The sequence below is a fragment of the Oncorhynchus masou genome, chromosome 24 (assembly GCF_036934945.1).
Source record: "Oncorhynchus masou masou isolate Uvic2021 chromosome 24, UVic_Omas_1.1, whole genome shotgun sequence".
Classification (NCBI taxonomy): domain Eukaryota; kingdom Metazoa; phylum Chordata; class Actinopteri; order Salmoniformes; family Salmonidae; genus Oncorhynchus; species Oncorhynchus masou.
The window spans coordinates 50350222-50364822 of record NC_088235.1 but is presented as its reverse complement, the minus strand read 5'-3'; the positions used below and the strand labels follow the sequence as shown (position 1 = coordinate 50364822).

Sequence of the window (14601 nt, the reverse complement as noted above, 5' to 3'; positions counted from 1 at the left end):
AGTGTACCTATTCTATTGTTCAGCTTGTCGTTTTGTGGGAGAAAGAAATGGCGTATTCCAAACAAACTCTGGGACAGTTGTGGGAGGATACATCACATATTCATGTAGCCTAGACTACATCAAAAACATTTTAAAAAAGCAATGAGGCTGATGCAGAAAGTTTAGCTTAAAATGTTGATCAACTATTATTTGTTCACATTATAGGCATTATAGGCGCAGCAATGTGCACAAGGCAGTAGACTACTTGCTGATGTTTGTTGCGTAATGCAGTTAACAGTAAAACACTGTAGTCAAAAGCGCACTGCACATGTGAGCGGTTTCATGAGACTGAGATGAAAATATCTGTCTGAAAATGGGGAGGTCAGTTTTCAAATGATGGAGCAAAGAACATGATAAAAATATGTTAGAAAATGTAACGGATTCTACAAGAATCAATACCACTGCTTAAAAACACAGCCCTATGGAACAATCCTTGGATAGCTTTTCAAAATTCACAGATAAATTGTCCCACATGGAAAACTAAAGGCATAGAAACTGTAAATTACTTGGTAATAGGAAATACAATTATTTCCATGACAGAATTAAAAAGCAATTTTGGACTGAACAATGTAGATATTTTCAAATACATGCAAGTTTCATATCACTACATTTCGATCTAAAATCTTTTGGATATCAGAGCAATGTTGGGGGAATTCTATTTGAGCCAGAAAATGATACTCATATGATAGATAAGATATACTAAACCTTGCAGAGATCCTATCCAACTGACAGTCTCTGAGGAAAAAAATATCAACTACTGGTACCAAGACCTAAAAGGATCTGATATCGGCACTAGATGGAGTATTGGAACAAAACTTACGAAATTATAGTTAATTAAAATGTATGCTTAATCCAGTATTGACTAATGTACAGAATATATTATACAAGAGACAAAATTCAGAAATTCTACAGCACAACGGTTGAATCATGTCGTAAGCATAAAACCAACACTGACTCGATCATTCATGCCTTCTGGGAGTGCTGTAAAGTCTCAACGTAATGGGCGGAGTTAGAAAGTTGGCTGTCAGAAGTTTTAGAATATACATTTACTTTAATTCTGTCTGCATATTTCAAGACATGGCATATGAGGGTTGGTTGAGACCCAATGGGTTGTACTGTACTTTTCTCATCAATCATGTAGAAAACTTTTGCTTTAACTGAAAATCAAGTGGTCCTGCATTGTTGGGATGGTGGAAGAATCAAATGCATTATTATTTGAAGATTGAAAGGGTGTGGGCGACAGAAGGGCAGAGTGGTGCAGTTTGAGGCCATGTGGAGTAGAGTATTGCAGGCGCTGGATATTGTGGTGGTGGAAACGTGGGTCTGGGCAGATGCGATGTCGAAGTTTGCGTGCGTTTGTCTGTTGTCTTTTGTCTGTTTGGTTTATTGTTTGACAAACAAAATTAAATCTTACAAAAAAAGAGAGGGGAAATCTTTTGGCTGCTGGACAATGAAAGATAATTGATTTGAAAGCTAGTAGAACATGAGAGAAATAGGCTACTGGTTTCAATGGCATATGGAAGACTTGATAAAATATTTGCCTCCACGTTTGGTCATATTTTGGCTAGGCTACTTTGAAGCTAGGTAAACAAGCCTCATAATATGTAGTACAACATTCAGGTTTCAAACAATTAAGCATATGTTTAAAAAAAAATGCATACTGTTTCCAGATCATTGCAAAGTGGTGTGTGGCGCGCTGAAGCTTGCCTGCTGTTAGGTCCACTTGAATGGGAAGTGCGCTTCAATTATCAGTTGAGAAATAAAAATATCAGCTCTTTTTAATGGTGGCAATCAAAGCAGTTAACACACAATTTTATTAAGAATTGTTTCACAGTGATTGGGATTATAAAAGCTAATTTCACTCCAGGAGTTGTAGCAGCAGCTCTCGCACTGTCTGAGATTAAACTATTGCCAATTGAATTCCACCAAATTATGCAAATGAACCCATCGACCGATAAGCATGACATTGACTGGTATTTCCAGTAATGAATAGGCTAGAAAGAATTTTGCAATGGGTTTATTTTTATTCTCCAGTTGGCTTGCACCAATTTTATTTATCAGCTTTTCATTTTTTTTTATCGGCCAAAAGCAGGCTATTACCGACTAACGGAAACCCTGCTCCACATGTATACTTCTCTTTCTACCACTCCCTTTCTTCCCCCTGTACTGTGGGCTAGGCTGGCCCTCCCCAGCCTGCTCTAATCCAGCTGTCCACTGTGTTGTTGCAGATGCGGCAGGCCAGACGGCTGTCAAACCCCTGTATACAGAGGTATACGGCCCGAATCGGGGAGTGCAGCACGTATGTCAGCTCCTGTACCCCAAAGTGCCTTCTGTATACTGTTGGTTTTCACTCACTTTTTGTTTTTTTATGTCATGGTGTGGACTGGAGTCACCCATCTGCCTCCCTAAAAATCAAACTGTACATGTCCCTCCCTGTGTGGGCTTTAACCCCTCCACCCCGCTGCCCATTCCATAACTTCCATCTCAAAGTCCTCCTCTCCTCTACCTCTGCTTCTTTGCTTTTCCTGTCTTCCTCTCCATGCTCTACCTCAGCCCTGGGGTTAGTCCCATAAACTCATTCCCATTGACTTAATGTAGCTTAACCTCCCTGGACCTCTGCAGCTAGTCACAACCTCCCATTCTCTTCCACACCCCACTCACTCCCACTTCTTGCTATTCGTGCTGTTGTCACCATTGTTGAAGATGACAAAACTTTTTAAACATCCCTCTGTAACTTTGAAACCCTTACTACACACACACATACACACACACACACACACACACACACACACACACACACACACACACACACACACACACACACACACACACGCTAATGCCTCTCTTGTACAATGAAAGCTGTTGCACAGACCTGTTTCCTGTCACTTGTCTATGTCCTGTCATGTCTCTTCACATGTCTCTGACTCTCCTTGACTTTCTTTCTCTCTGCAGTCTCCTGCAGCTGTGTACCTGTCTTAGATGTCTCACATCCTGCCTGTCTCTAGTTCTACCTCCTGTCCGCTGCCTGTATGTGTGTTTACTCTCTCTAACTGTTGACTTGCATAACCCAGTTAACTTCTCATTTTCTAAGCCAAGACAACTTGCAAGTCTGAATGAATGTTGTCTTTGGGAACTAAACCCTAGTCTTCTTAACATCAATAACAGTTTAGCTGTTGGTATGTTTTGTGTTCTGCATGTTTGTATGGTGACGACTTCTGTATAAGCACATGTACTCTGAAGCTCTTAAACTAACCGCCCTGGCATACTTGAAGAATCACTCAGCCCTTTGTTTACTCACACATAACCCGTTACGGTGTAGGTGTTTCCGTTGCATGGTCTGTTTCAAGTCATGCACATATGTTTTGGCAAATGTTCTGTGGCCGGCTGCATGATGCAGAATTATGATGACTTTGGTGATGCTTTACATTTACATTTAAGTCATTTAGCAGACGCTCTTATCCAGAGCGACTTACAAACTTTACACAACAGATTTGGGAGAAAATATCTTTTTGAATAGCCAGCAAAGGCAATCAGGAGTTATTTAAGTGTCTGTCACTATTTTTCCTGGGTAAATGGATTGGGTAAGTAGGTGCAGCTGCGTATGTTGCCTCCCAATAACAACACCAACTGGTCACTGACATGTTTTTCTTTTTTACTTGCTTTATTCCCCACCCCCTCTTGTTTCTTTACAGAGATTGAAATCTGACAGTGAAATACTAACTTTAAAAAAATGAGCACTACCACTTCTTCTGCTTTTCACTACCACTGCACTCCTCCCAGCACCCGTCACTGCTCTGCTAGCACTTCTACGGTCTGCAACTGCGGCTACCACTACTTCTACTACTACCACTACTTCTACTACTACCACTGCTGCTGCATCAGCCGCTACACCAAAAGTCTGGCACGGGCTCTATTCACAACTCACCATTTTTCCCGTCTGACTGTGATTCTGTGGGACACATCCCTCCCTCCTCTCTCAGCAGGAGCACTGTGGCCGTTCCTCCCCTTCCACATTCTACCGCAGCCAACCGGGGCCCCCCGTCCCTCGTTCGCCCATATCTGCAGTGCCACCCTACCCAGGGTGCCCTTCTGTCGCGGGCAGTGCACGCTCGGAGCCTTGCGTGGGACAGCGAGCACTTCATGAGCCTCCTGCCGCGACCCAACCACGCCCGACTGTCCCTGCAGGAGACACGCCTGTCCAAGTGACCGCCGACACTGCCCTCGAGTCGCCATGGAGACGACGCAGCAGCTTTGAGCCCTACCCACCTGAACCCCCCCTTGACCTGGACGCTGACGACTTGCCGGTCAGTGAAGTCTGACCCATGATCTGCCCCCACACTACCCCATAACCTGGCAGAGGGGGTGGGCTGCAGAGGAGAGGCTGCATGACAACGGGGGAAATGAGAAGAATGCTTTTGAATATCTGATAGTAGCTGAACAGTGGGCCACTTGTCTCATTTCCACCAAACTGAACAGAAGTCATCTGGATGGAAATGACAGAAAGCAGGCACTGAATTCCAAGCCAAAGTTGGTCTGTATAATGTGTCTGACTTCCAACCATCTCAACCCCCTGTTCGTGAAGCTGTTAATCTACCCCAGCTAGTCAACCCCAGTCACATTAGAGTTGGAGGTCACTCGGACAAAGAGGCAGGGGGGGTTCTGTTCTCTCGTTTTAATTGTTAGGCATCTACTCAGTGGTTAAGGCATGTGGACACTCACATGTAGTCCTGGAATCCGCTGTCTCTGTGTGGGCTGGGAGGGTGAGATTCACACTGAACTCTACACCAAAGATTCTGCGCTATTTGCCATTGTCTCCCACCTGCTTGCTCTGTTCTTATTTATTTAATAGGGTTAATTCAGTTTAGAAAACGTTATGTTGATTTAAAATATACACACTGAGTGTACGAAACATGAGGAACACCTTCCTGATATTGAGTTGCATCCCCTTTTGCCCTCAAAACAGCCTCAATTTGTCAGTGCATGGAGTCGAAGGTGTCGAAAGTGTTCCACAGGGATTCTAGCCCATGTTTACTCCAATGCTTCCCACAGTTGTTTAGTTGGCTGGATGTCCTTTGGGTGATGGACCATTCTTGATACACATGAGCAACCCAACAGAGTTGTAGTTCTTACCCACTCAAACTGGTGCACCTGGCACCAACCATACCCTATTCAAAGGCACTTCAATCTTTTGTCTTGCCCAATCTCCCTCTGAATGGCACACATACACAACCCATGTCTCAATTGTCTCAAGGCTTAAAAATCCCTTCATCTACACTGACTGAAGTGGATATAACATGTGACATTAATAAGGGATCATAGCTTTTACCTGGATTCACCTGGTCAGTCTGTCATGGAAAGAGCAGGTGTTCCTATTGTTTTGTGCACTCAGTGTATACCTGCAGCTCATGACTACGTGGACTCACACAGATTAATTCAGACATGTGTGAGGCTAATATGTTATACCACTCTGTGCCAAGCAAGCTAGTAAGTGGATATTTTTAAAGGTCCAATGCAACATTTATCTCAATATCAAAGAATTTCTGGGTAACAATTAGGTGCATTACTGTTAAATTGACAAAAATAGCTTCTTAGCAAAGGGCTATTTCTCAATCAAGATTTTTGCTTGGTCTTTCTGGGAGTGGTCTGAGTGAGGGGCATAATTGGAAGACCCTAATGGGAGGGATATCTAACCAGAAAACAATCTGTTACTGGCAGAAGTTTGAAACTCCTTTTTGTTTGTAGTTTATTCATTTATACCATCACCAGGCAAGCCAATCTCATCCCACCAACTTGCATTATCTTCACAATTTCAAAGTATTATTCCAACCTCATAGTGTGGAAATATATACAAAACACAGAAAAATCATGTTTTTGACTGCACTGCGCCTTTAAGACAGCAAGCTATATTCTCTAATGACTGAATAGTTGTCAAGTAACATAGAACTAATCATACCTGTTCAGTTCATGCATTCACTGTTGTTTTTGTTGAACTAATGTTGTCTTTAGTTATTTACTTTAATTTATGGTGTATGACCAAATTATTCTAACATACATGTTCTTTATCTGACTTTAAAACCTACAACAATCCCATTCTCCCCACACCATAGTATTACAGTTAGAAAGTTGTTGGTAAACACTGTGGACTGGTACGAGACGACTGTGCAGTTCTAAACCAAGCCATGTACATTTGCCTAATCCTGCTGGGTACTGTAATGGGGTTTGGATTTGTACCAATAGGACTTCGGTGAGAGAGTGAGTTGTGCAACAGAGCGGGGTGGCTTCATTAAGGGGCCAAAGTGAAAAGCAGTTACTTCTAGGGTAGGGATGGTCATTGTCTTGCAGAGATGTTTAAATTAATACTCCTACTGGCCACCAACATGCTTGACCCCTGACCTCTTCATACCTGTATACTGAACAGTGGCTTTAACCATTTTTTTTTTTAGTTATGACAAAATTGACACTGACTGCTTTGTTCTGCGTGTGTGAAAACATGGTTTTCTTTGGTGACAGTTTGTTGGGATTGTTTTATTTTATGTTGTGATATGTGTTTAGATGTATATTTCCGTTTGGACTTCCCTGTGCCTGTATTGCAAGGTAGTGAAGGTCAACCCAACCATGCTACTCAATGGTCTTATTTCAATAGATCTCATTAGTGGTTCTGCAAAACCATATAGCTGCTCAAGTGCCTGCATAAATTCTATTAAAAAACAAAGCTGTTCTAATCCATTTTGTCTTGTGTACTAGATTTTAATTATCACTATTTATTATGTGGATGACTTGAAAGAAATAAACACTTAGAAAATGCTCATGTGTTGATTTGAATTATTGCAATTCTGTTCAACCTAGATGAGCAGCGGCTCGTGATCTGCTCATCCAACTTTCCCACTTGCCATTTACACAAATAAAATCAAGGACTAAATCCAGATGACCCAGACAATTACAATTCTATGAAATCATAAACCTGGCTAAATACTAAGAAATGGTTCAACCTCTGTTACTCAGCCTAATAGTTAATTGTATGACAACTCTGCCCTCTGGTGGTGAAATATTAACATTTTGCTTTCTTCCCAGAGTAGAACTGTCACTCCAACTCGCTCCTATACAGACTGACCTTTTGTAATAGTCCGTTAGCAGTCAACATTGTTTGGGTGTTCTGTGTGAGCAGTGTGTGATATAAGTTGTGTGTGTGTGTGGTTGAATGGAGACCCACGATGACAATGATGTCATACAGTTGCTTGTGGACAACAACAACATCTGGATAGACTGTGGGCCGGTACGGCTCTCAGCGCCTGGAGTAGCTCAGTCTCTGCCTTTATTGGCCTACAACGGGCTTTTGTGGGGCTTCTGAGAGACAAATAAAGCTGCAGTTGGCCCAAAGAGACCTTTGCATGTACTCATGCAGAATGATACATCACACCAACAATGTGTCCAAGTTGAGATTTGTCTTGCTTTATTTTGACTTATTAGGGTGTAACCTAAAGTCGATTTCATCCAAAGGTGTTTTATTGGGTTGATATTGACCCTATAGGTTGCCATGTCATTTTCACAAAATACATTCAAATGGCAAGAGCGTTTATAACACCAAATGTCATGAACTCCAATGTCAGTTCACTCCCCTTTTCTTAGCAATGCAAGACAAAGTGAACCATTATGAAAACAGGACCCTCTCCATTGGGATGGAGGAGGATGGTAGGCAAGCCCCATAGCACCACAGGGGGCCCTAGGCAACCTCCATCCCATTGCCTGGGCCATGAGTATTGGTCCAACCACCTCATTAAACCATAGTCATTAAAATATCCCATAACCAATCGTATGTGAGAGCGGTTTATGACCGTGATTCATTGGTCCATTGTTTGCTGGATCTTTTACAGCCCACCACAGGCATCTAACGTAACAGAGCTGTGTTGTTCACTACACTATATAAGCCACTAGCTATAACATAGGAATTTCCGCTTCTCACACATGCAATTGGCCTATATTTCCTCCAATAACAACAATTAGTTTAATCTTCAATATGTGCAACTTCAGAAAACTGTTTGGATTTCTTTTAGAATGCCACGAAGAACAGTTTGCTAATTATCAAAGGATCAACGTTTGTTGAAATAAAAAGCTTTGAATGTTAGCTTTGCTTACAAAATTGATTTTGATTCATCCCCACCCAAGTTCCCCTCAAATTGGTTTCTGTTTTGTTTTGTTTTGTTTATTTCTGACCACACATATGGCATAATTAATGAATTAAGAAATGGTGTATTTTTTTATAAGATTGAGCAATAATGATTTTATAACTGGCTTATAACCCACAGCCAACATAAAACCCCTCACCATCACTCGTTGTTGTTTTTGTAGCCTAATTACATGAGTTGAGTAAGTTGCTAAGAGTGACTAGTTCGTATAGGGAACAGTAAATAACTGGATGTTTAGGGCTGAAACTCCATAATCTCCCTGGCAGACCTATATACATGCTTAATGACCAGGGGTGTAAAGTAATTAAGTAAAAATACTTTAAAGTACTACTTGAGTTGTTTTTTGGGGTATATGTACTTTACTATTTAGATTTTTTGAATGTAGTGAAGTAAAAGTAATACAAAAAAATCTAAATAGTAAAGACAATTATCTTAATTATTAGCATTCAAAATGTAAGGAGTACTTTTGGGTGTCAGGGAAAATGTATAGAGTAAATGTAAAATGTACTTTTTAACTCCATACATTTTCCCTGACACCCAAAAGTACTCATTACATTTTGAATGCTGAGCAGGACAGGAAAATCATCAAATTCTGCCTCTGATCTGGCGGACTCACTGAACAAACATTCTTTGTTAATTAGTCATTTCTGAGTGTGCCCCTGGCTATCCGTAAATAAAACATTTAAAACACAAGAAAATGTTGCCGTCTGGTTTTTAAATAAGGAATTTGAAATGATTTATACTTTTACTTTTGATACTTAAGTATATTTAAAACCAAATACTTTTACCCTTGAAAGTTACGGTCACAAGACGCAGGCCTCCTTACTGTCCCTAGAATTTCTAAGCCAACAGCTGGAGGCAGGGCTTTCTCCTATAGAGCTCCATCTTTATGGAATGGTCTGCCTATCCATCTGAGAGACGCAGACTCGGTCTCAACCTTTAAGCCTTTATTGAAGACTCATCTCTTCAGTGGGTCCTATGATTGAGTGTAGTCTGCCCCCATGGGTGTGAAGGTGAACGGAAAGGCACTGGAGCGACGAACCACCCTTGCTGTCTCTGCCTGGCCGGTTCCCCTCTCTCTACCGGGTTTCTCTGCCTCTAACCCTATTACGGGGGCTGAGTCACTGCCATCCCTAGGAGGGGTGCGTCACTTGAGTGGGTTGATCTTCCTGTCTGGGTTGGCTCCCCCCTCGCGTTCGTGCCGTGGGGGAGGTCTTCGTGGGCTATACTCAGCCTTGTCTCAGGGTAGTAGGTTGGTGGTTGAAGATATCCCTCTAGTGGTGTGGGGGCTGTGCCTTGGCAAAGTGGGTGGGGTTATATCCTGCCTGTTTGGTCCTGTCCGGGGGTATCGTCGAACAGGGCCACAGTGTCTCCCGACCCCTCCTGTCTCAGCCTCCAGTATTTGTGCTGCAATAGTTTGTGTTGGGGGGCTAGGGTCAGTCTGTTATATCTGGAGTATTTCTCATGTTTTATCCGGTGTCCTGTGTGAATTTAAGTATGCTCCTTCTAATTCTCTCTTTCTCTCATCTCTCGGAGGACCTGAGCCCAAGGACCATGCCTCAGGACTACTTGGCCTGATGACTCCTTGCTGTCCCCAGTCCACCTGGTCATGCTGCTGCTCCAGTTTCAACTGTTCTGCCTGCGGCTATGGAACCCTGACCTATTTACTGGACATGCTACCTTGTCCCGGACCTCCTGTTTTGGACTCTCTCTCTACCGCACCTGCTGTCTCTAACTCTGAATGATTGGCTATGAAAAGCCAACTGACATTTACTCCTGAGGTTCTGACCTGTTGCACCCTCTACAACCACTGTGATTATTATTATCTGACCCTCCTGGTCATCAATGAACATCTTGGCCATGTTTTGTTATAATCTCCACCAGGCATTGCCAGAAGAGGACTGGCCACCCCTCAGAGCCTGGTTCCTCTTTAGGTTTCTTCCTAGGTTCTGGCCTTTCTAGGGTGTTTTTCCTAGCCACCGTGCTTCTACATCTGCTTTGCTTGCTGTTTGTGGTTTTAGGCTGGGTTTCTGTACAGCACTTTGTGACATCGACTGATGTAAAAAGGGCTTTATAAATACATTTGATTGATTTTCTATTAATGTATCTTTACTTTCACTCAAGTATTACAATTTAGTACTCTTTTCACCACTGTTTATGACCTCATAATCTCTCCTGATGTAAGGCAGTCTGTGTTTATAGCTTCCTGTTGGTTGGAGAATTATCATATCAAGTTAATCATTGTTATAATGGCCCACATCAATGAATGGGAATTTATTATTCACGATTTAATTTTCTAAACAGCTAAATTTAAATGGTTATCTAAAGGTACATATTTTGATTACTCCATCCATTACAGGTACAGTGCATAAGGAAAGTATTCAGACCCCTTCCCTTTTTCCACATTGTTACGTTACAGCCTTATTTTAAAATGGATGAAATGAAAAATGTACGTACAATACCCCCACAATGACAAAGCAAAAACAGGTTTTTAGATTTTTTTTTGCAAATGTATAAAAAAAAAAAAAACATACCTTATTTACATAATACAGACCCCGCTATGAGACTCGAAATGGAGCTCAGGTGCATCCTGTTTCCATTGATCATCCTTGAGACCTTTCTACAGCTTAATTGGAGTCCACCTGTAGTAAATTCAATTGACTGGACATGCTTTGGAAAGTCACACAACTGTCTATATAAGGTCACTCAGTTGACAGTGCATGTCAGAGCAGAAACCAAGCCATGAGGTCAAACTAATTGTCTGCAGAGCGTCAAGACAGGATTTTGTCGAGGCATAGATCTGGGGAAGAGTACCAAAACATTTCTGCAGCATTGAAGGTCCCCCAAAACACAGTGCCCTCCATCATTCTTAAATGGAAGAAGTTTGAAACCACAAAGACTCTTCCTAGAACTGGCCGTCCGGCCAAACTGAGCAATCAGAGGAGAAGGTCCAGAGTTCCTCTATGAAGATGGGAGAACCTTCCAGAAGGACAACCTTCTCTGCAGTACTCTACCAATCAGGCCTTTTTGGTAGAGTGGCTAGACTGAAGCCATTCCTCAGTGAAAGGCACATGACAGCCCGCTTGGAGTTTGACAAAAGGCACCTAAAGGATTCTCAGACCATGAGAAACAAGATTCTCTAGTTTGATGAAACCAAGATTTAACACTGTCCTAAATGCGAAGAGTTACGTCTGGAGGAAATCTGTCACCATCCCTATGATGAAGCATGGTGGTGGCAGCATCAAGCTGTGGAGATGTTTTTTAGCGGCAGGGACTAGGACACTAGTCAGGATCGAGATGAACGGAGCAAAGTACAGAGATATCCTTGATGAAAACCTGCTCAGGACCTCAGACTGGGGTGAAGATTCACTTTCTAACAAGACAACTACCCTAAGCGCACAGCCAAGACAATGCAGGAGTGGCTTCGGGACAAGTCTCTGAATGTCCTTGAGTGGCCCGGACATGAACCCGATCAAACATCTCTGGAGAGACCTGAAAATAGCTGTCCAGTGATGCTCCCCATCCAACCTGACAGAGCTTGATAGGATCTGCATAGAAGAATGGGAGAAACTCCCCAAATACAGGTGTACCAAGCTTGTAGCATCATACCCAAGAAGACCTGAGGCTGTAATCGCTGCCAAAGGTGCTTCAACAAAGTACTGAGAAATACTTATGTAAATTTGAGTTTTATTTGTTTATAGATTTGCCAAAATATCTAAACCTGTATTTGTTTTGTCATTATGGAGTATTGTGTGTAGATTGATGAAGGGGGAAAAACGTTTTAATCCATTTTGAGTTAGGCTATAGCTAACAAAATGCGGAAAAAGTCAAGGCGTTTGAATACTTTCCGAATGCACTGTATCTAACTACCATCGTGGGTTTGTCCAGCCTGTTCAAAGGGTCTAGTCATTCAGGCCAGTCCATTACTTCGATCCACTGTATATTCTATAAGTGTAGCATATTCCAAGTTAAACCTATAATTAATTCAAATAGGCCTAAATGCAACATAAATAAATACCGAAGCGTTAGGGCGTCACACTCATACACCAATTGCAATGCGTTTTATTGTCTGGAAAGTATGCCGGGTCATGTGGAATTGAATAGGCTTTAAAAATGCAGTGCCAGCAAAAACACGCTAAATCTCATATTGGTGCGCAGTGGAAGTGGAGCTTTCCAAATCCCGCTGTATCTGCAGTGGCTGCTCTGCACTACAATTTTCAGCTAACATATTCAAACGTAATGCACGTTTTAGAGTAGCCTTGACACTTTTTGTTTACTTCACAATTTTTGGGCAACAGTCCGTTTCACAGTAATCCACCATGTTTTGGTCACTATTGTGCGTAACCGTTTGCTTGGCATCCCTACCTGCCGAAGCACAGATCTCAAATAGGTACGTTATCGGCTGTCCCAGTCGTTGTGACAAGGCGATGTGCCCACGTATGCCAGTTGAGTGCTTAGCAGGAAAAATCCTCGACCACTGCAACTGCTGCCCGGTGTGCGCCTCTGGAGAGGGCGAAGCGTGCGGCGGCAATGGGAAGCTTGGAGACCCGGTGTGTGCAGAGGGGTTGGAGTGTTCGGTATCGGGCGGAGTGAGCTACTCTGCCACCGTCAGAAGAAGAGGGAAGAGCGGCGTTTGCGCCTGCAAAACTACCGACCCTGTATGTGGCAGCGACGGTGTATCATATCGTAACATCTGCGAGCTCAAGAGAGTCAGCAACCGGGCGCTGAAACTTCAGCAGCCACCTGTTCTGTTCATTCAACGGGGAGCTTGTGGAAAAGGTAATTTATTCATTAGGCATATTCTTTCATTCCACCACTTGAATGTGCTAATTGTTTTATCAGTCCTTCTGGTGGGTTCCTAACTTTAAATCAGTGCTCGTGTAACTCAGCTTTAGACGCAAATACAATGTCTTCAGAAAGTATTTATACCCCTTGACTTATTCCACATTTTGTTGTGTTACAGTCTGAATTGAAAATATATATTTTTCATCCATCTACACACAATACCCCACAATGAAAACGTGAAAACACGTTTTTAGAAATGTTTACAAATGTATTGGAATACAGAAATATCACATTTACATTAGTATTCACACCCCTGAGTTAATACTTTGTAAAATCACTTTTGGCGGTGATTACAGCTGTGTCTCTCTTTGGGTACGTTTCTAAGAGCTTTGCACACGAGGATAGTACAATATTTGCCCATTCTTTTCTAAATTCTTTAAGCTCTGTCAAGTTGATCATTGCTCGACAGCCATTTATTTTCAAGCCAATTTAAGTCAACTGTAACTCGGCCACTCAGGAACATTCAATGTCATCTTGGTAAGAAACTCCAGTGTAGATTTGGACTTGTGTTTCAGGTTATTGTCCTGCTGAAAGGTGAATTTGTCATCCCAGTGTCTGCTGGAAAGCAGATTGAATCAGGTCTTCCTCTAGGATTTTGTCTGTGCTTATAGCTGTATTTGGTTTCTTTTTATCCTAAAAAAAACCTCCCTAGTCCTTGCAGATGACAAGCATACCCATAACATGATGCAGCCACCACCATGCTTGAAAATATGAAGTCATACTCAGAGATGTGTTGTGTTGGATTTGTCCCAAACATAACATTTTATATTCAGGACAAAAAGTTAATTTCTTTGCCACATTTTGTGCAGTATTTCTTAAGTGCCTTGTTGCAAACAGGATGCATCTTTTGCAATATTTTATTCTCTACAGGCTTCCTTATATTCACTCTGCCATTTAGGTTAGTGTTGTGGAGTAACTACAATCTTGTTGACCATCCTCTGTTTTCTTATATCACAACCATTGAACTCTGTAACTGTTAAAATCACCATTGTCCTTACGGTGAAATCCATGAGCAGTGTCCTTCCTCTCCGGCAACTGAGTTGGGAAGGATGCCTGTATCTTTGTAGTGACTGGGTGTATGGATACACCGTCTAAAGCCTAATTAATAACTTCCCCATGCTCCAAAGGATATTCCGCGTCTGCTTTTTAATTTTTTTTTACATACTGTATCTAGAATCCGGTGTCTCTTTGAGGCATTGAAAAACCTTCCTTGTCTTTGGTGTAATATGTACTTGAAATTCACTACTCGATTGAGGGACCATACAGATAATTGTACTGTATGTGTGGGGTACAAAGATAGTGAATATTGATTTTTGTTAATGATTTATTAATGACACCCTATTGTTGAACACCAAATGAGTCCATGCAATTTGTTAAGCACATTTTTACTTGTGAATTTATTTAGGCTTGCCATAACAAAGGGGTTGAGTACTTACATTGAAAGTATATAGTGCACGTGATCAATGCTGTTCAAGACTCTTCACAAATTATTAAAGCAATTGAGAAGATCTCCACGGACCTGCAACCTTTGCAT

General features: G+C 41.9%; 2 protein-coding genes across 11 annotated transcripts in view; both read left to right on the top strand.

Moving 5' to 3' along the window:
• The window catches only part of LOC135512300 (pleckstrin homology domain-containing family A member 1-like), a 37155-nt gene extending 27324 nt beyond the window's left edge, over positions 1-9831 (top strand). For 3 of the 10 annotated variants that reach the window (XM_064934186.1, XM_064934187.1, XM_064934188.1), the window contains 3 exons: positions 2268-2338; positions 2992-3066; positions 4020-6843. In XM_064934186.1, the coding sequence (XP_064790258.1) occupies positions 2268-2338; positions 2992-3066; positions 4020-4245 (372 nt within the window). In that variant the 3' untranslated portion in view covers positions 4246-6843. Of the gene's footprint in view, positions 1-2267; positions 2339-2991; positions 3067-3731; positions 6844-9758 lie in introns of those variants that run through there. The other 7 variants (XM_064934193.1, XM_064934192.1, XM_064934191.1 and 4 more) reach the window with 7 other exon arrangements.
• Positions 9832-12376: 2545 nt separating this feature from the next.
• LOC135512299 (serine protease HTRA1A-like) overlaps positions 12377-14601 on the top strand; it is a 34645-nt gene continuing 32420 nt past the window's right edge. The window contains exon 1 of the mRNA XM_064934185.1: positions 12377-13001. Coding sequence (XP_064790257.1) covers positions 12542-13001 — 460 coding nt within the window. The 5' untranslated portion in view covers positions 12377-12541. The remainder of the gene's footprint in view (positions 13002-14601) is intronic.